Below are 21,546 nucleotides of genomic sequence, written 5' to 3'. Positions count from 1 at the left end.
CCCTCTGCAGACTCAGACTCAACATGAACAGTTTATTAAAGAATCCATAAGGCTGGGCTGCACAGGCCTTGAGGACACGGGGACTCATCCTGCCTGGCCAGCAGACTTGCCTGAGTGGAGTCTTCTCATTTGTCTTTGCATCTGGTCGTGAGTAAAAGTAATCAGTGGGAGAGGGGTGTCACGGCACTCCACACCACTCTCATGCGCTTCTGCTGGAGTTTTCACTCCAGTTATCTCCTGTAATTTTCTTTAGCCTCTCTGATCTTTCCCTTTAATAACGCCATAGACCCATTCTCACCTCCTCTCTATTGCCTGCTCGGAAGGCCCTCCTCTTGTCTTTGAGGAGCGCTTTGGTGTCTGTTAGCATTGATTTGAGCTATTGCCCTGTAAAAGCTATCCTTGAGTCTGTTTGTCCGCCACCTCAGCAAACTGAATCTCGTGCCAGACGGCAGCAGCTTAACACCCGGTGTCCTGGGTGTGTGCAATCCTGCAGGATGCTGCGTGCCCTGTGAGTGCTGTACAGGTCATTGAGGGAGGGAAGAGGATGTCCGATGATATTTTGGGCCATATTAATGACCCTCTGAAGTGCCTTTTTGTGTGCCATGGTGCAGCTGGAGAACCATAGACAGATGCAGTATGTCAGCACACTTTCAATGAAGCAACAGTAGAAGACAATCAGCAGCCCCCACTTCAGGTCCACTTTTCTGAGGATTCTCAGTAAGTGGAGAAGCTGTTGGGTATTCTTTACAACCGCCAAGGTATTTGAGCTCCATTGGAGGTCTATGTCTATGTGCACAGCCAGGGACTTGAAACTGGACAACCTTTCCACGCACTCCCCATTGATGCTGATGGGCTGTAGCACAGACTTCCTCCTTGCTGTCTCAGGTGGAGCAACTCTTGTTTGGAAGTGGAGAAGACAAACAAATGGACTGGGGTGAGTCTTAGTCAGTCTTAAAGATACACCACAGTACTCCCCCAGAAAAAAATTGGAGGTAAGGAACCTGATGGTAGTTTGAGCCGGGGATGAAAAAGAAAACCTTTTGACAAAAAAATTGATTTCATAACGACAATCATAATACCCATGATCTCTGAATAAGGGTGTACCTGGAGCTAACTAATAGAAAAAGAGCTTGCATATTGTGATTATCAAAAAAAAATCACAAATAAAATCTTGCACTTATTATTCTATCAGTTCAGTCTGCTCTTCAACTCTTCCAAGGAAGAAATTTCATGACCTTCCCACCAAAGAAACATTGCAAATTTACTCGAAAGTGTTACAAAGTGTTACATATCTGGGGTATATCTTGTTGTATGTACCAATAATTATTATCCATGGATCCATGCTTTTTGCTTGAGAAGATGAATTACAATCACAAACTCGAATATAAATATGAAAACTGAACAATCTGAACAACTGCAACAGAAGATGAAACAGAAAAACCTCTGGTTGAGATCAATGTGACAGGAAGTGTACTTTTGAATCTATTATGTTTTAACCAATCAGAGCTATCATATGCATAGATGGTCTTACCCAGTCACTCATCTCACTTCCTTCTCTCACAGAAATAGCAATGAGGTTCCTAAAAAGGAGTAGTATCAAGATGGTGGGGTTATGGATGACATGGCTATTTCTTCATCAAGGACGTAAGGGCTACTTTTCTCTGTTCATAAATCTGATATACGTTGTTACTGTAAAATATATATGTGTAGAGTTATAGATAATAACAATAATGTTTTTGAAATGATAACAATTTAAAAATTTTCAAGCAAAATTTTGTTTTTCTGTGTTTTGTTTCAACTCAGACTCTCTGGTGCCAGTGAACATAGTTCAACTTGGTGAAGCGGCAACCTTAACATGTGCTTTACCGAAAGAGCTGAGCAGTAAAGCAATCTACTGGTACAAGCAGAACATTGGAGAAACTCTTAAATTGATATTGGCACTGTATAAAAATACACCACCGGAATATGGTCCTGAATTTTCAAATTCAAGATTTAATGTAAATAATGATAAAAATTTTAGCAACTTGATGATTCTGAAGACAATCCAAGAGGATGAGGGAATCTATCACTGTGGAATCACAGAGTGGATTAATGCTGAATGGAGTGGGACATACCTGTTAGTGAAAGGTAATTTTGCACCCTAATTTATCAAATATCTTCTGAGCATGCTTTGAAGAATGTTTGTGTTTTGTATTATAAAGGAAACATTCAGAGGACATCAAACTACTCTGTTGTCCAGCAGCCGACAGAATCAAAACCGGACCGTACAGGAGACACAGTGACTCTTGAGTGTTCAGTCCTCTCTGAGTCTCAGAATGAGGCATGTCCAGGAGATTATAATGTCTTTTGGTTCAGAGCAGGATCACAAAAATCTCACCCAAACATCATCTACTCTGATGGAAATAGAAAAAACGAATGTGAGAAAAGATCAGAGACTCAGAAAAACTGTGTTTATCACTTCTCTAAAAATATCAGCGCTTTTGATGCTGGGACTTACTACTGCGCTGTGGCCACATGTGGAGAGATTATATTTGGAAATGGATCTTCAGTGGAACTTGGTACGATTATGAATTAAGTACTGGAATTAATACACAATAACATGTTATTCTAAAATGAGGCATAAGACTTTTTAAGAAGATTTATTTGTTTTTATTTTCCAGAACAAACAACACAATCAATATCTATCCAAATGACCTTATTAGTGTTCTTGTCCATTTCTGTCATTGGAAATGTTTTCCTCATCTTCTACCAAAGATTATGGAAACCATATAAAGGTAAGTGTTATAGAAGTTATAGTCTTTCTTAAAGGCAAAACTGACCTCATTGCACTTGGAAAATGGAAAATAAACATATATTCTATATGTACATGTCAGACAAATTCAGGAACGAATGCCACATTAAGTGCATTTTTGACCTACTGTCATATTTACAGGAACAGAAAGTGCTATATCAGGAGCACAAAATGACAAATTGCACCAAGCTGTAAGTAATAACAAATATTGTTAGTTAAAATATTGTTTTACCAGTTATTTATTACAGTTTTTGCTCATGGTTTTAATTATAAAGCAGGGTGAAGCTGATGAAGAGCTAAACTACGCCTCAATTAATTTCTCTGAAAGAAAAACAAAAGGAAGACGGAAGAGAGAGTTTGCTGAGGACAGCGTCTACTCTCAAGTTAAATGTTGAACTTCATGACAATGTTGAGCATTTCCTGAATTTTAAAAGGAACCTCATATTCTGTTATTGACCTTATATTTGAGACTTGGCAATTTGTTTGTTCCACCATTTGGGCTCTCAAAGCCTGTAACTTAGATTTATTGCATATCTGAGGGCAAAATTTGAAACTGTACGTAGTCCTTGTTTTTTTTTTAAATTTTGAATTAATAAATGTTTCTTTAATTCCTCCAATGCTTTGTATGTTTGGTCAATGGTATCTATTTGTTTCTGCTATTTTGTGACTTCAAACAACAGAACGCAAAACAGGTTAAAGCTCTTTTTTGTGCAAATTTAAAATTCTGATGTGGAAATTGAGACTGTGTTTGAGAAACATTTGACAGAATATAAAAACATAAGAAAATATCTGCATACACTCAACAAATACTTTATTACATACACCTAACCAATAGTGGGTCAAATGCAATAGTTCATTAGGACATAGCCAGTGTTGGGGACTGTATTCCGTTACAGTTAGCATTTAAAAAAGCGGTACTCAGGATACAGTTACTTTGCTGAAGTAAATGGATTACATGGTGGTCTTTTCCTTTTTTATATGTTAGGCTATGCCCTCTGGAAACCCAAACAAAACAGGCAATAAGAGGCTCTAATGCAGGGGTGGGTAATTCCAGGCCCCGAGGGCCGGTGTCCCTGCAGGTTTTAGATGTGTCCTTGAACCAACACAGCTGATTTAAATGGCTAAATTAGCTCCTCAACATGTCTTGAAGTTCTCCAGAGGCCTGGTAACGAACTAATCATGTGATTCAGGTGTGGTGACCCAGGGTGAGATCTAAAACCTGCAGGGACACCAGCCCTCGGGGCCTGGAATTGCCCACCCCTGCTCTAATGCCTGGGTCTCAATCTCGCGGACGATGTCACCTCTACTTGCGGCCCACATAATGACGTGAAGAAATATTTTTTTTAATTATTATTGAAAAAATGATTTAATATGAAGGCAATAGACAGAGTGTTACAGGCATAGCCCTAAAGAATGTAGCCTCATGGGCAGTGTAGTCCGTGCTGCAGGGAGAATGGACTGCCATACCTGTTATGTGTCTGTGAGCGTGAGGGAGGGAGACAAAGAAGAGTCATAAAGTAAGAGTTGTCACTGACCAGAAATGGGAGAAGCATGTAAATATAATAATAACCACTGCAGCCAAAAAGAGTACCTGACGAGCCCAGTTGTAAGTAAGCTATTAAGCTATTACTAATTTGGAGCAGCCTTTTGACGCCTCTCTCTGTCTCTGTTGATCCTGACAGCAAAGTAAAAAACTATAGTTTTCAGCTACGAGCCCAACACGAACCCGACGTATTAGCCAGAGGTCCCTTTACTACAGTTCGGAGCCGCGGACTTGTTTTATATAGTTTTCTACACGAGGTCGCTGCAAAAAGTGCAGCCTTACCTAATGTCCACCTACTGTTACTCATTTTATATTAAGATTTAAAAATCTAATATGTATTGGTATGGTGAGTAACTTTCAGTAATAGTAATAAATCACGCAGCAATAGTACATCATGTAGTTTTAAAATGCATGATAATATATAATATAAGTAGTCCAAAGTATTCATAATACATTACTCTCATTGAGTAACGCAACGTAATACGATACAAAATACATTTTGGGCCATGTACTCTGTAATCTGTAATCTACATTTTAAAAGTGACCTTCCCAACACTGGACATAGCTTTAACAAGGTGCTGGAAACTTTCCTCTGTGATCTTGGTGCATATTAATGGTCCATATTAACATGATAACATCATGAAGTTGCTGAAAATCAGCTGCAACGCTTAAATGCAACTCTCCCATTCCACCACATCCCAAGGTGCTGTATTAGAATGAGATCTGGTTTAATTGCAGGTTGACTTCACTGAGTGCAGGGACATTGTGACATTGTGTGTGCTTCCTAATCAAAGTAGTCATCAGAAAATGGAAACGCTGTTGTCATAAAGGGACTGTGGCATTTTAAACTATATTTAATTGGTACTAAGCCCTAGAGTTTGCCAGGGAAATATCCCCACATCAACATGCTACCAACAGGTTGGATTGTTAAAACAAGGCAGAATAGAGCAATACTCTTGTGTTATTTACAGCAAATTAAGACTGCCAGCTGAATGTTGAAGTGGAAATTGAGATTACTCTGACTGGGCAATGTTTTGGAATCTGTTATCATCAGATTTTGATGATTCTGTGAAACTCTTTCTTGTTCGTACCTGACAGGAAGAGCACCTACCGTGGTATTCTGTTGATGTACCCCATTTATTTCAATGTGGCATCAGGAAGGCATTGTTTCCCACAGAACTGCTTCTCACTAGATATTAGGCATGGTTGTGCAGCCCATGTGGCATCAATAACCATCCCATATTCAAAGCAATTTAAATCATTTTTATGATACTTTGTCTGAATACAGCTGAGATTACCTGCCATGTGATCGGCTGTGTCAAATGCTATAACCTTTGGGTGTGGGTGCGGGTTCTGACTATCATCTGTACTCTTTCATTAAACATGACTTCATAGTACTTGGCCTGGGTTGGGTGCATTGAGAATGTGTGATATCAAGACAGTTTTCAGGCCAGATCATTCACAGCTCCCCTTCTGTCAATGAGTGTTTTCATAATTTTAAGGACATAATTTCTAAAGGCAGACAAGAGGAAGAAGGTTTTTGTTTTTGCAGATGATGTGGCTTCTTATGCCTTCATCAAGCAGTGACCTCCAGCTCACACTGGGGCTGTTTGTAGCCAAGTGCAAAGAGGCAAAGAGAAAGTTGCTCAATCACTTTTTAATACATTTAAAAAAAACGATTGGACCAGATTAAAATATACAGTTTCATATCAAGTGGGTGTATTTTATAAAATAACTGGTTCAACTTAAAAAATCTGGTCAACCAAGTGATTTCTCATATCTACTAATGTGAAAATGTTGTCCCAAGACACTGATGACATTGATTTTGTTTTATTTTCAAACTCGACAGCGTAGGAGTCGACTGTCCCCTTTTGATGATCTGAATCCTTTTCATAAATGTTTTAATCAAAGTTTTATTCACAATAAAGTCTGAATCTTCTACACTGCCTAAGGTGATTAGTGAAGAAAACCTATGTGCTCAGATGATCAACTGCAGGATAATTTGCTCCTATACTGGCTTCTGCTGCCTGTGTTTCCACATAATATACACATGCATATAATAATGATCCTATAGCATAAGTAATTTCACAGTGGTGAGAGGAGAGTCAGAGTCAGCTTTATAAGCATCTCAGTCTCTTGTGAGTCTGCTCACAGATGCACACCGACCCCCAGTGCTCAGCCTTGATATATGCTGGGACATATGCTTAGTATTTTTGTGCATCATTTCCTTATTACTACCCTGTCTTGAAATAATAAAGTATACTTATTTTGAATCCTCAGATTGGGGTGGAAGCGGCTCAGGAAAAAAGTGAGTCTTCTACCAATCAAAAGCTTAGTCATTCATTCCCCAGCTAATCTATTTTGCATGTTGAAGTATTTTTCATGAAGATGCTGCCCCTCTGGTTTCTCCCAATGTGGATGTGTCCACAAATGTTCATCATGCTGCTTAGGTGTTGGGAAAAGAGCTTGTATGAATGTTTGCATGACTGCATGGATTGAATTGGCTTGCAGTAAAAAAGCACTTTGATTGCACTTTGACTACTTTCAGTCCACTGACAGTCACAACTAAAATGTTGCTCTTATTCTGGACATGTGGTTAATGTGGGTGACTTTTGGTGGAATATCTGCTTCTAGGTCGTTTCCTATATGAATAAATAAAATACTCATTTGTTCTGTTTTCTGAAGAAGTAAAACCATGCAGCATCGTTTCATGTTGCTGTTCACGTCGTCTGAAAAACAAGATATTATGACCTCTTAGCAATGAAACATTCTGCTTTCAAATTTCCTCTGAAGTGCAGAGTTTGATGTATTTGAGGTATTTCTTGCAGTGCATATCGCAACCAAGACAACCAAGAGCAGAATTGCCATTTGCTGTTTCTGTGCTTAAGATTTAAAATTAAAATCAAACAGAGACAGTCAAACATAAAAAGTGAACAACGTGAAACCTTGCAACAGAAGATGAAAAGAGAAGATGTGTTTTTAAAAAGCTCAAAATGAGACCAGTGTGACAGGAAGTGTACTTTTGAGTCTCTTCCGTGTTAACCAATCAGATTTCTTTTATGGCCCAACCCAACATGCTCCTTTCACCAACTTAACTTACTGAAAAACCCCGAGAAGGAGCAGTGTCAAGATGGTGGTGTTATGGATGATATTACTTCTTCTTCATCATGGGAGTAAGTGCTAATTTCTTCTGTCATTTGTCATTTACGTTGAATAGATTTGTCAGGATTTATCAATAATTATGTTAATAATAATTTTAAGATATTCGTCTAAAACAAAATTTTGTTTTTCTTCATTTTGTTTTAACTCAGATTCTCTGGTTCCAGTGAAAATGGTTCAGCTTGGTGAACCAGCAACCTTAAAGTGTGATATATCCAAAGACATCAGCAGTAAAGTATACTGGTACAGGCAGAGTGTTGGGGATACACTTAAATTAATTGTGAGACTATATCGAGATACAGAACCTGTGTATTATTCTCCGTTTTTGAAATCAAGATTTTCTGCAAAGAACGCAAACAATTTTAGCAAACTGACTATTCTGGAGACAATCCAAGAGGATGAGGGAATTTATCATTGTGGAACCACAGCATGGCGTGATCTTGAATGGAGTGGGACATATTTGTTAGTTAAAGGTAATAAACAGACCAACTTTTACAGACTTTTTAATCTTTCAGAGTATTTTTTGAAGAATGTCATTGTAATACATTTTATATTATGCAGGAAACACTGAAAGGACATCAAACTATATTGTTGTACAGCAGCCGATAGAATCAAATCCACTGCGTCCAGGAGACACAGCAACTCTTCAGTGTTCAGTTCTCTCTGATTCTGAGAACAAGACGTGTCCAGGAGTTAATAATGTTTTCTGGTTCAGAGCTGGATCTAATAAATCTCATCCAAACATCATTTACACTGATGGAAATAGAACTGATCAATGTGAGAAAAGCTCTGACCATCAGGATAGATGTGTTTATCGCTTCTCTAAGAACGTCAGCTCCTCTGATGCTGGGACTTACTACTGTGCTGTGGCCACATGTGGGGAGATATTATTCGGAAACGGAACTACAGTTGAACTTGGTATGATTTTGTTTTATTTGCTAGCATTTATACTAAACTATGTTAATATCAAGATAAGTTATAAGACCTTTTAAGAATGTAATTTTTGTGTTCTTTTTTGTAGAGCGAACAACACAACTCGTGTTTAATCAAATGGCAATATTAATAAGCTGTTTGGCCATTTCAGTCATTGGAAATGTTTTCCTCATCTGCAGACGAAGCGTATGTAAGAAAAGTAAAGGTAAGTGTTATCTGAAGGTAAAGAGTCATGCCTTTTACAAACAAAATCTTTAAATGAGTTTTCCTATAACACCATAAGGTAAATTAATTGTTAATGAATCTGTACGACACCTCCTTCCCCACAGTGACTGCCTTTACTTTGTGTATCTGAATTTGTTTAATGCATGTATCTATGTCTATGAGTGAGATTTTTGTGACAATAAATTCACAAGGTAATATCACATTTAGTGCATTTCACTATTATAATTTATTGTTACAATGTATATTTTAAGGATACGAAAGCGCTGTGACAGAAGTCCAAACCGACAATTTGTTCCAATCAGTAAGTACGAGAAATTACAGCTGTTCAGTTCACATATGTCTAAAGAGTTCCTCATCACAATCTAAACTATGTTTGTGTATTCTTATTATAACACAGACTGAAGCTGATATAAACTACGCTGCACTGAATTTCTCTGAACGAAAAACCAGAGGAAGAAGGAAGAGGGAGTTTACTGAGACTAGTGTCTACTCCTAAATGTTGATGAAGTATCAACATATTGAGTATGTCCTTGAAAATAAACCTGACATCCTTTTACAGAGTCTATGTTTGTGACTTTTTGGTATTGTTAGTTTCAGTCTTTGTCATAAATTTGCTTCATCACTAATGCAATTTGTGCTGTCAGTATTTGTTGTACTTGTGACATGGGTAGTTTTTTATCTGTGAAAAATGGTTGCCTTGGTTTTCACATTTAGAAGAAGATTACATTTAGTCCCTATGGGGGTAGGGTGGGGGTCAGTTTTATTTTAAGGGCTGGGGCTGGTGTTGGGATGTTTAATTACTTTGCACAAGAGTTCTTTCAGAATAAATACACATCTATGTGCTTATTTCACCTTCTGTCACTGTCCTGGATCTTCACTCAACTGTTTTGAGTTGCACTTTCTTGTTCTTAGTTAAGCGTATCCTGAGTTTCCTCAGATCTTTGTCATGTCCAGTGTGTGAGAATGTGCGTGTGAATGTGTGTGTGAATGGGTGGATGACTGAATGGAGTGTAAAGCGCTTTGGGGTCCATAGGGACTAAGTAAAGCGCTATACAAAGACAGGCCATTTACCATTTACCATGCCGTCGTTATATCCTTCATGTTGCACACGCTCTATCAGTCAGCGTTAGCATTTCAGTAAGCCTACTCCAGTTAACTGTGCTTTATGTTTTGTCATGTTTGCCAGTGCTACCTTTTGAGTTCATGTTTGTTTGCAAAGTTCTGCATTTGGGTCCACTCTCTACCTGCCACACAGCATCCCTTGATTGAATGACGTAACAAAGAACAGGGGGAAACGGAGTACTTAAATACACACATGAGGCAATTACAAATATGGAACATAGCTGGGAAAAGCAAAGCACGGATAAACAAAGTCAGACTAATGACAGGGGAAGCAAAACTGAATGTAACACATGCAGGACAAGAGACTTTCAAACTAAAATAGGAAACTAACACAGCGTGAGACATACAGACTTGACAAAGGCAAAAAGAGAATAAACAGAGACATAACCGACTACAGAGGCAAGGCACAGAGGTACCAAACAGATGGAGACATGCCTGGGGAAACAGACTGAGAAAAAACAAAGAAAACCACTATTAGAAAACCTCAGCCAACTGATGCAGTCAGACTAAAATTCAGTCTCATTAATTTATTTCCGTGAAGAAAGCAACAACACACAAGAAATATTCAGTTGCAATTACAAGATGGGTAGCCTCGTTCTCTTAGCATTGAGCCTAAACCTTGGACTCATGATATTATGATGGTTTCCAATGTTCAGCCAGTCCGAGTGTATGGGATTCACATGTTACTTCATTTCAGTGTTTCTTTATATTATCATTTTATAAATGTGTTGTAAGTTATTTCATCAACAGTTTGATAAAATGCACATTTTGCACACTGCTATCTGCTTGCTTGCCTTGCAACCAACATGCACTAGGTGCTAACAAAGCTATCTGTTAACCCTTTAAGACCTACCATAGAACCAAGTCCGCCAGAGCTTATATTCTATTTTTACATGCTGAGGAGCCATTTTTGGGAGCATTTCAAGTTGCTATACATCAATACAACAATTATAGCCCAGATTTTAATAATATGTATTCATTAAGTGCATAGTAATTACATAAATTGCAAAAAAGTGCAAAAAAACTACAAAAAAATTGAAAATCGTTTTTGCTTTTTTAACATATATTTCTAGTTAGAGAAATTTAAGAGGCTTATCCCTCAAAACTGTAAATACAAAAAAGTTTCCTACCACAGGAAATTTATTTTGAGTGACTTCATAGTTTTATTTTTGAAATACAACAATTTTTATATACTGCAGGAAAAACGAATATAAATATTATAATGCAAATTTGCAAAAAAGCAGCATATGCATCAAAATAAACTATTTCCAGCAGTGCAATATGAGTCCTAAGCATCCCAGAAACGACACAGAAAGTCATAAAGTCAAAGATAACTTTTAAAAACACCAGTATAGGCTCATGAGGCCCTGATGGTAAAAAAAAAACTACATTTCCGCAAAAATGACGTCACTTCCGGTTTCGGGCAGGTAATGGCGGACATGCAAAAGTTCGCACTGACGTCTATTCCAACGTAGGAAGTGTTATGAACAGCTGATCGGATCGGCAAAGCGTGTTTCTGGAATATTATGTTTTTGTTGCTGCAAGTGCTTTTTATGCAGTTTTTGCAAAGCTATATGGGGAAGGAAACTGTGACCTAGGACAAGCTGATGGCATCAGATGTAAGTACAACTCCTCTGGTTTCATATGCAAAAAAATTCTTGCGCTAGCTCACATGGTTGCAGAGCTACCGGGATTTAAAAATAGTTACGCAAAACGGAGCGTGCCCGCTCCGACCGGCTCTAAAGGGTTAATAGGTACAGAGTCTGCCAGAATATTAAATAAGGACCAAGCAATCATCAGTCTGCAGAATCTGATTGTTGTTTATGTTTTGAAACAACAAACTTTACATTATCTTAATAAGCTGTCATGTTTTCATCTTATGAGGCAGCACGGTGGCACGGTGGTTAGCACTGTTGCTGCACAGCAAGAAGGTTCTGAGTTCGATTCCAACATCAGGCCGGGGTCTTTCTGTGTGGAGTTTGCATTGCATATTCTCCCCGTGTTTGCGTGGGTTCCCTCTGGGTACTTCGGCTTCCTCCCACCGTCCAAAGACATGCAGCTTGTGGGGATAGGTTAATTGGATAATCCAAATTGCCAATAGGTGTGAATGTGAATGGTTGTCTGTCCCTGTGTGTTGGCCCTGCGACAGACTGGCGACCTGTCCAGGGTGTACCCTGCCTCTCGCCCTATGACAGCTGGGATAGGCTCCAGCGCCCCTGAAAAAGGATAAGCGGAAGCGAATGGATGGTTTTCATCTTACATCGAAGCTGCAATCTCTATTAAGGATACGTCAAACTTAAATTTAGTATCACTTCATAATCAGTGTCAAGGTACAGTTTAGGTTCAATAATAAATTTGAAAAGAGAACCTTCAGCATTTGCCACCATCATTCTGCAGAATCCTGTAAGTAACACCCTACAAGTTGTCACAACATCTAGCTAAGTCTTGGTTTTAATCTAAAGCATATCCTCTTGTGGAATGTCATGTTCATGTCAATTTTATGTATATTTAAAGTGTCTCATGAAACATAAAGGAGAATATAAAATTCACTAACACTAAATTATGATTGATATTTATTTCAGTTTGATTTACTCAACTCAAATCTGATAGTACATAATATAAAGATCCACATAATCTTAACATATATATTTTTGATTTAAATAGCCAGCATTACAAAACATATGTCCCATCTCTAGCCTAATCTATTTTGCAGTGCTACTAACAATAATATATCAGCACGAAAATTGTTAAATATTCATTCTTGATGAGGAGAGCATTTTACTGGTAGTCTATCATGCCAGAATATATGCTGTCATCTGGTAGCTCCCACTTATTCTTCCATTTTTTAGCTTTTCTCGAGGGGAAGTCCAGCGCCGCATAGTTGACTCCTACTTCTTCACCGTCCTGCAGATTATTAACAGAAATTAGAAGACAGAAAACAGAATTGGAATTTAATAACCATTTTAAAACAGTTTTACAATTTATATTAAACACACAGAACATAGTCATAGTTTGAAGTTGAACGTGAAGTGTGATACTGAGGCCCAGTCAAACTCTTTTCATGCCTAAACTTTACTAAATCTCCCACAGTTTACTTTTAGCAACTTTTTGAAAGGATGTGAGGTAAAGTCGATTACTACCCTGTAGTTTTGCCTGTATCTCAGTATGTCTCGGTTTTCTCATAGAAAATGCTAGCTGTGTGTTTCAGCCCTAAGAATCTGCATTGACTTTGCCACCCATGGCATCTGTCCAGTGTAGGATGCTAACATTATGATCATGTTTTTTGCAGTATTTACAATATGTACCACATTACTCAGTTGATCTGCAGTTGATCTACCCTGGTCATTGATTGGAGGCTGAGTGGAGACGGTTTCTCCTCCTGTTCAGAAAAAGAAAACATTAAGAGTGATTTATTTTTAAAGCCTTTTAGGTCAGATCCAAGAAGCTAATTATCAAGATTATAGTAATACTGCATAGGGCATCCATTTGCTCTAAAAACAGCTTCATTCATGGAAACATTCATTTGAGAGTTTAGTCTTTCCTAAATGAAGCTTATAAGGAAGCTCTGTAGTCACACTTATGTTTGCTTCCTGGGTATTTGCTGGTTAGTTTATGCTTTACATCACTTCCACTTTCCCACACTACCATTGTTCCAATGCTGACATCACTGGTCTGGTCCAATCATCTTTCTGTCCACCTTCTTCAGGCCATTCAGCCTCCACTCCGCATACATTAAATCTCACTGTTAATCTGTCATCCTGCCTTGCAAACACCTTTGTGAAACCCACCTCCTCCCTATCCCTGCCTCTCTCATGTCCAGCCAACTTTCCATGGAACGCCAGGACTGCCATAATGAATTAATTAAATACACCATTAAATAATTAATTAAATGTGGCAATAATTAATTAAAATTGGAATTAATTAATTAAATAAATAGTTATGACACATGTAATTAATTAATTATTGACACATTTAATTAATTATTTATGTATTTCACATTTTAATTAATTATTGACACATTTAATTAATTAATTATTGACACATTTAATTAATTATTTATGTATTTCACATTTTAATTAATTATTGACACATTTAATTAATTAATTATTGACACATTTAATTAATTATTGACACATTTAATTAATTATTTAATGATATATTTATTTATTTCATTTTGGCAGTCCTGACGCCTGGCTCTCATCATGAAATAATTTTATCTGTCAGCCTCACCCATCAAACTCAGGGGGCGGGGTTAACGCTGCCATGCAGCTTCTCTAACATTTGATTGGTTGCCGTGCAAAGTAAGTCAAAACAGGTCGATCCTAGAAAATCGATTGCTTGTGTAGACTTGGGGCAGCCAGTTATCCCAGAATGCAGATCAAATCACAGGCAGCAATGGTGGTGGTGTAGTTTTAAAATACCCCGTTTTTCTGTCACCAGCTACACTTTTAACAGTGTTTTAGCCGCGAATGTCGCGCCGTATGTCTGGTCAGGTTGTCAACATAGAACATGTTTGCAAAAGTGCTCAGATGTTTTCAGAGATTTCACTAGCTCTGCTAACAGTTAGCATGCAGAGCGCACCGAGGGGGTACATTAACCGGTTTGTTTACATATTCCACTCTCCGTGTTCCACATGTTGCATTCGCAGATTCTCATTTTCACCGAACGATCGTCTCTTTCCGCCTGGTCTTGTGTCTCTGTGCTTCTGTAACATAAAGAACGAGCTGACATTTTTCTCACGAAACCAGCGATCAGCTCAGCAGACCCTCAGTTTACCTGCATGCATCCTCCTCCTCATCTGTCAGCTGTTTAACACCTGCTGCTAATTCAAGAAACACGCCTAGTTACCTGGTGATAGTCACAGTTTAACTGGGCAGCCGGTGCTCGATATAACGCAATGTCAGCGCATTTTTCTGCACAAGATAAGTAAATATAGTGTTTTCCCCGAGCGCAGAGCTGCTGGAGCTTGTTTCCTTACAGAGCACTTTATAGGCGAGCCAGCTTTATCAGCGGCTGATGTCCAATCACCGGCACACAGCTTTCAAACCTCAGCTGAGTTTTAGCTCTCAGTGGTTAAACGCTGGACTTCATTCACTCAGGTTCTGTCTGTCGGGTCACGTTTACTTCGCTGTTTTATTTACAACTGAGCAAATCGGTTTGGCTGAGGTTAAAGTTACGTTTCATAACTGCATAGTTTCACAGACGTTTAATGGTTCACTGGCACATGTGTTAGACTGAACTATCATCTAAATATCATCTGTTTTTTAATAGTTATTCAACTGTATTCTAAGCACCAGCTGTCTGTTAGAATGTGATTTTTTTTCTCTCTCTGTTGGCAGAGGTATAAAAATGCGCAGGAAAATCTGACATGCATGGCGAACTTCACCGACGATATTTAGGGAGGAATAAACACACATCAAACATAAATGAACCATTTGTCTGTCTCCATAATTGAGAGCATTTTCTCTTCTTATGTCAACACACTCTCTCTCTTTTTTTTTCTTTTTTTTTGCTTTTTCGGTCATGTTATGTTTACCTGTCAAAGGCTTGTTACAAACTATGAAACACATCGTGCAGACTTCTGGATGTTAGAAGAAAACTAATACTGCTCATGAATGAGACTAAAGGCAGGAAGGTGTCCTTTAAAACTAAACATGTTAATAGGACCTCCCTGTTTATATCATAGTTTATGATATAGCACGTGTATTTCAGTAATAGCCTGCTGAGGCCACTATACGTGCTGGCCTCATATCAAATGTGAAGGCAGACTGAGTCTATGTTTGACGTTTGTTTATATCTAATCTTCCTTTTCAAACATTTAAACAGCAGCGAGTCTGCAGCTGAGGGAATACAAATTCAAATTGTCGGAACAGGTTTGCTCGTTTCTTGGATTCATTTGGTGATTTATTAAATGTATAACTGTTATTCTAATCTGCTGCTGAGTCTCTTACACTTTTCTTTATGCTGTATATTTTCACGTCTCTGGAATAGTTGGCAGTTAGATAGTCAGCTGGGAAACTTTGTGTTAACTCATGGAGCTGAGGATATCGTGGGTATGCTGACCTCGTTGCGTGGTGTACAGAGCGAGGTCAGCATGATTAATATTCACAATAAAAATATTAGCCGAACATCATGAAGTCTGTATGTGTTTCATAGTGTCGAACAACCTTTGTACAGTTAAAGCCAGCAGTTACTACATGACAGAAACACCAACGTTATCTCTTTTATGCGTTTATACACAGGTCACGCTGATTACTGAACAAAAACCCAAAGATCAGATGTTAAACAGATTTATTTGCTCTCTCTCCTCCTTAAACATGTTTTTAATGTTAGTTATAATTCAGAATTGGCGACTGAAACACGTAGGACACATAAGAACATCAGGAAATAAAACATCGATAAATATAACCTCAGTAAAAGAAGTCAGCGGGGGTTACTACAGCTGTGTACCAGGGCCTGCGCTTTGTCGGTGGGATTGCTTGCGAGGCGAGCGGGTCTATCCCACGCTTTGCCGTGAGACTGGGCAGACATCTCCGAAATCATCGAAACACTTTTGCAAAGAGGCTGTATCTTGACAAACCGACCAGACACATGAAGATTAAACCACTACATTCTCGGCTAAAAAAATATTAAAACGGTATTTGGTAACACACACACAGGGTTTTTCAAAGCTCAGTTCTGTTAGCTTCCACATGCCGGTTGTTGTGTGCTAGAAACAATGGCCACCAGGCCAAAGCAATGGTTTTGACTCGATCAGCGTTAACCCCGCCCCCTGAGTTTGATGGGTGAGGCTGACAGATAAAATTATTTCATGATGAGAGCCAGGCGTCAGGACTGCCAAAATGAAATAAATAAATATATCATTAAATAATTAATTAAATGTGTCAATAATTAATTAAATGTGTCAATAATTAATTAAAATGTGAAATACATAAATAATTAATGAAATGTGTCAATAATTAATTAATTAAATGTGTCAATAATTAATTAAAATGTGAAATACATAAATAATTAATGAAATGTGTCAATAATTAATGAAATGTGTCAATAATTAATTAAAATGTGAAATACATAAATAATTAATGAAATGTGTCAATAATTAATTAATTAAATGTGTCAATAATTAATTAAAATGTGAAATACATAAATAATTAATTAAATGTGTCAATAATTAATTAATTAAATGTGTCAATAATTAATTAAAATGTGAAATACATAAATAATTAATTAAATGTGTCAATAATTAATTAATTAAATGTGTCAATAATTAATTAAAATGTGAAATACATATATAATTAATTAAATGTGTCAATAATTAATTAATTAAATGTGTCAATAATTAATTAAAATGTGAAATACATAAATAATTAATTAAAGGTGTCAATAATTAATTAATTACATGTGTCATAACTATTTATTTAATTAATTAATTCCAATTTTAATTAATTATTGCCACATTTAATTAATTATTTAATGGTGTATTTAATTAATTCATTATGGCAGTCCTGGCGTTCCATACACCACCAGCGTTTCATTCTGCTGCAATGGGGCATCAGAGTCCAATCTCCAAATAGTTTAAGTGAATTCTGCATATCAATAAATCATTTTTAATTCCTTATTGAGCTTGTACCTGAAGATTCATACTGCTAAACTCTTGCTTTACCACTTCTGAAATAGACTATTAGATTAAAATCTGTCTGCTGAAATGACTGCTTAGGTCAAGTGGAGTCATTGTCATGCTAATGAAAGCAGTTTGAAAGCACTTGTGCTTAACGTTTGAGTAATCTATGTTTTTGACTCATCCAGAAAGTCGCCACTTAAAGTTTGGTGACATAGATATGTAAGGACTCACACGGCAGGTCTGATCGATCCATGCAGTTGATAATAATTCTAATTCTGACCAAAATGTATCACGCCGTGCATTACTGGGTGCAGAGCACAGGACTGCAGTTCAACATGGTGTCTGTTAGATTTTGTTCCAAGTTACAGTTTCCTACAAAGAACCAACTGTATTTTAAGATATTTTGTTTAATACATAGCTATGTCCTGGTTTTAGTAGCATTTCTTAATGCTTTATCATGTGATTCGTTAGTTCAGTAGCAAAGCCTTGTTGAGTCCAAAGCTGTGTTGAATTTCTGATGTGAAACATTAAGGCAGTTCTAAAGGCAACCGGTACTAGCAAGGTAACTATTACTGTATACTAATGTTATACTATTAATGTGTATACACACAAATGTGGTGTAATGGAAATGTGATGCACCACTGTACCTTTGGACTGTTCACAAGTTGGCTTCTTTTTTCTGGAGACAATCAGACCAAAATTTACAAGCACAGAGAAGATCAGCAGCGTCACAAGCACAGCACTGAGCGGGAACTCATCTGGAACGAGAAAACATCCCAGCAGACACTTTACATCCCATTTATGTAATTGTGTACTAGCGCACATCTACATGACTCACTGTTAGACCCAATTAAATTTCATGCAGATGGCTTTTATTGATTTATATTAATTACTAATATTTTACTCATTACCAAGTTAATAACAATAAAAAATAAAATCATTCTCTCCTCGTAGTTTATGGAAAATTGCCTACAGACAATGTTTTTTCTCATCAACATCAGCTGCACTTTTTTTAACTACACAACAGAGTGTATTGCAATCCAAGGTTCATGGATAATGAATTATGTTGAGCTGAAAGTAAAAGTTTTCAGCATCAGTAAGGCAGATGTCTTTGGACTTGACTTTATCACCACGGTAACATACGATAAAAACACAATCTTGTCTGTAGCAGGTTATATTAGTTTCATTTCGCTGAAAGTCCAATATTTTAGCTAATTATTTTTAGTGAAAGTAAGCTTTAAGAGCAATAAGGATTATCGACTGAAGGAAAACATTTTATACACATGTCACTTGTTAGGTCGTATCATAATAACACCACCATATGAAACTGAAGTTAAAGTAGTACTGCTTGTGTGACATATATGACTTATTTTTATGTTTTGTCTTAATGCTTCCAGGTGTTTTTACATAGCTGCAATTAGAGCTAATAGAGCTCAAGTAAAAGAAAATTATCAGTTACATTTGTTAAGTACTACATTCCTTTTCCCCCCATTCCTCTAATAATGTTCTGATTGGACAAGTTTTTTTAATTGTGTCCCCTTTGTGTAATTGTGCAGAGGTTAAATCTAGGTTAACAGAAAAAGATGAACATGATACCTGTTATCTCTGACTAGATTTTAGGTTTTCTCAAATCCAGCTACCACAAAGAAGGCCTGGCTATGTTCAGCTTGCTTCGCAACCCTCTACTGAACATCAACACGTTATTATTTAGCTGTTCCAAGTATGGCTTCACAGATCTTTAATGGGGTTTTCAAAAAACCAAAACTAATACTAGTATTCTGTATTCTTTATTTTATTATGAAGCGTTGTATTTTGAGATTGTATTGCATCCTAAGTGTTTGTGGCCTCTAGCTTGACATACTTAAAATAAAACCATCTAAACTAAATGCATATAACAATATGGACAGCTAAGATGCAGAGGCCTTTAGGTGACACAGAACACTGCAGGAAATGAGTAGAAAACATTCACATAAAAGAACAGAAAAAGAACAAAGACAGCAAAGGCAACAAAGGCAGCAAAATGGCACCTGCAATATGACAAACACAAACAGGCTGCGGGCTGTAAGCCTTGAGAACATTATATGTTTATATAATGTATTTAGAATTGTCAGAACCTCAAGCTGATCTAGGTAGAGTTGCTTTATTAGAGGCCTGAAACTAGCATCTGAAGACTTCCAGTATATATTCACAGAAATACAGGCAACAATGATCACTATAAATAATAATATTTTAAATAAGACTTTAAAAACATACTTGTCACCACTTTTGTTCCTTCACCAAACAGGATCTCACTGCATGTCACCACGGCACAGTAGTACGTCCCAGCATCAGATGAGTTTGTTACAGTTTTGGACAGACTGTAGTCACAGCTCCCGTCCTCTTTATTTCTGAGACTGCCGTGGTAAATGACGCCTGGATGGGATTCTGATCCACCTTTGAACCAGTGCACTTTGTCTTCATCTGGACACTGATCTGTATCATTCTCGTTCTTGGAGAGGAGCGAACACTGCAGAGTCATTGTATCACCCAGCTTGATTGACTCCATGTCTGGAGTTTGTTTCACAGTTACAGATTTAAGTTGAGTTTTAGGATCTGTGTGATTCACAAAAATACATGTCTGTATTTGGTTTGATTTTGACACAGATATAGAAAGAAAACAATAAAATGAATATACTTTACCTTTCACTGCCAAAATTGTGCCATTTATAAATTCTGGTTCATATACCGATCCTGCATGACAGAGGTAAGTTGCTTCGTCTTCTTTGCTTACATTTCTTATGATAAGAGAATACACATGACCTACTTTTGTGGCACTGAATCTTGAGTTGTTAAATTGTCCACTGAGGGATATTCTTCCATAAGTTCTTTTAGCAACTGTTTCAAGCAAGTATCCAAAATTCAACTTATACCAGTAAGAAAACTCTGCATTATTTTTCACACATGTCAGATTCACATCATCTCCAAGTTTAGCCTCATGTAAAGACATCTGCTGAGGAATCTCTCTCATTTCAATCAAAGCTGAAGAAAAGAAACCAACAGTAGCAGTTAGAACATGACAGGACAAAATACTTAAAAATATGTATAATCATCATGCAGTTTAAAATATTACAGAGCCTTATACAATTTGTCTTATATGATTTACAATGCTACATCCCACAGTACAGAAAAAGTAAACTCACACAATGTACTTAGAAGAATCAAAGGAACCAGTCTTCCGATCATTGTGGTACCTCAACCTTCTCTTGCACAACTGATGTCTTCCCACTCAAAGGAAGATTTAGTCACAAGAGGATCAAGGTTTAGAAAGTCGAAATCACAGTGATTGGCTGAAACACAGAAAATGCACTTCCTGTAATATTTTACAAGCCCTTTACAGCGAATATAGGCTGTTCTGTTTGTTTTCAAAGATAATTCTCCAGGAAGAGTAACATAATCTGCATTTGAAAACCTGAATTATATATACATGGAAATACAGTTGTATTCAAAACAAAATTGTGTTTTAGTTTGTTTATGATGAACAATCCACACAAGATAACCACAGAAATCTTGAGCAGATAGTTTTACCAATCATTTGAACAAAGATTTAGGAGACTATGATTATCCTCATACCCTCAAACACCAATGAACAACAACTGACAGTTTTTTTTATTAAAATAATATATTTTTTATTATTTTATTATATCTCATCTCACACCCTGAAGTTGACCTTACACTTTCCATAATTTACATACCAACCATGCAAGCAAAACCATCCTTATACCCAAATTACAGATTTTGGCTTTAAATTTAGTATCCAGACTTAAAAAATGCAGAGAGCCACAACTAAATAAATAATGATCAATCAAACAAAGTTAGGTTGGTTGTGCCCAACAGCAGATCCTCTTTGCATTTGCTGTGACTGACAAACTCAACTGGATAGTTGCTTTCAGATGTAGCTACAATACTGCACACATGTAAGATGTAAATACCCTATTAGAAGGTTTGTTCACTAAAAAGATTAACTTTGTTTTAGTCATTTTTTATGTTTTGTTTGAGCATCTGAAACAACAGCAAAGCCTGAGTTGTCTATCTGTAATCAAAAAGATCAGCACTCCCCTCATTGACCAAAGCAGTACAAGAGATCTATAATGCCTTACATTTGTTTTTGCGGGG

At 37.1% G+C, this 21,546-nt stretch overlaps 3 protein-coding genes across 5 annotated transcripts; 2 read left to right on the top strand and 1 right to left on the bottom strand.

The window, feature by feature from the left end:
• The first annotated feature begins 1,601 nt into the window (after positions 1 to 1,601).
• On the top strand, positions 1,602 to 3,186 carry LOC146581500 (uncharacterized). Its single transcript, XM_085283383.1, has 6 exons — positions 1,602 to 1,644; positions 1,804 to 2,127; positions 2,202 to 2,558; positions 2,661 to 2,774; positions 2,933 to 2,982; positions 3,070 to 3,186. The coding sequence occupies exons 1-6, from the start codon at positions 1,602 to 1,604 to the stop codon at positions 3,184 to 3,186; spliced, it is 1,005 nt and encodes a 334-aa protein (XP_085139509.1).
• A 4,278-nt stretch (positions 3,187 to 7,464) lies between these two features.
• On the top strand, positions 7,465 to 9,192 carry LOC146581499 (signal-regulatory protein beta-2-like). Its single transcript, XM_085283351.1, has 6 exons — positions 7,465 to 7,507; positions 7,646 to 7,966; positions 8,055 to 8,411; positions 8,515 to 8,631; positions 8,903 to 8,952; positions 9,049 to 9,192. Exons 1-6 carry the CDS (start codon positions 7,465 to 7,467, stop codon positions 9,145 to 9,147), a joined length of 987 nt encoding a protein of 328 aa, XP_085139477.1. The 3' UTR covers positions 9,148 to 9,192.
• A 1,102-nt stretch (positions 9,193 to 10,294) lies between these two features.
• LOC146581498 (uncharacterized) lies at positions 10,295 to 20,656 on the bottom strand. 3 transcript variants are annotated; one of them, XM_085283323.1, is made up of 6 exons: positions 20,574 to 20,656; positions 20,074 to 20,412; positions 19,648 to 19,986; positions 18,042 to 18,152; positions 13,079 to 13,152; positions 10,295 to 12,677 (listed from the first exon to the last, which is right to left on the bottom strand). In XM_085283323.1, exons 1-6 carry the CDS (start codon positions 20,614 to 20,616, stop codon positions 12,552 to 12,554), a joined length of 1,032 nt encoding a protein of 343 aa, XP_085139449.1. In that variant the 5' UTR covers positions 20,617 to 20,656; the 3' UTR covers positions 10,295 to 12,551. The 3 variants fall into 3 exon arrangements, with proteins under 3 accessions (XP_085139449.1, XP_085139452.1, XP_085139459.1); XM_085283326.1 differs by having other exon boundaries at positions 13,082 to 13,152; XM_085283333.1 differs by having other exon boundaries at positions 12,542 to 12,677; positions 13,087 to 13,152.
• Between the last annotated feature and the right edge of the window lie 890 nt (positions 20,657 to 21,546).

This window comes from Mchenga conophoros, linkage group LG2 (assembly GCF_057382185.1).
Source record: "Mchenga conophoros isolate Kocher_MC1m ecotype Shallow Benthic linkage group LG2, M_conophoros_male_GT1.1, whole genome shotgun sequence".
Taxonomy (NCBI): Eukaryota; Metazoa; Chordata; class Actinopteri; order Cichliformes; family Cichlidae; genus Mchenga; species Mchenga conophoros.
This window is presented reverse-complemented; position numbering and strand designations above follow the sequence as displayed.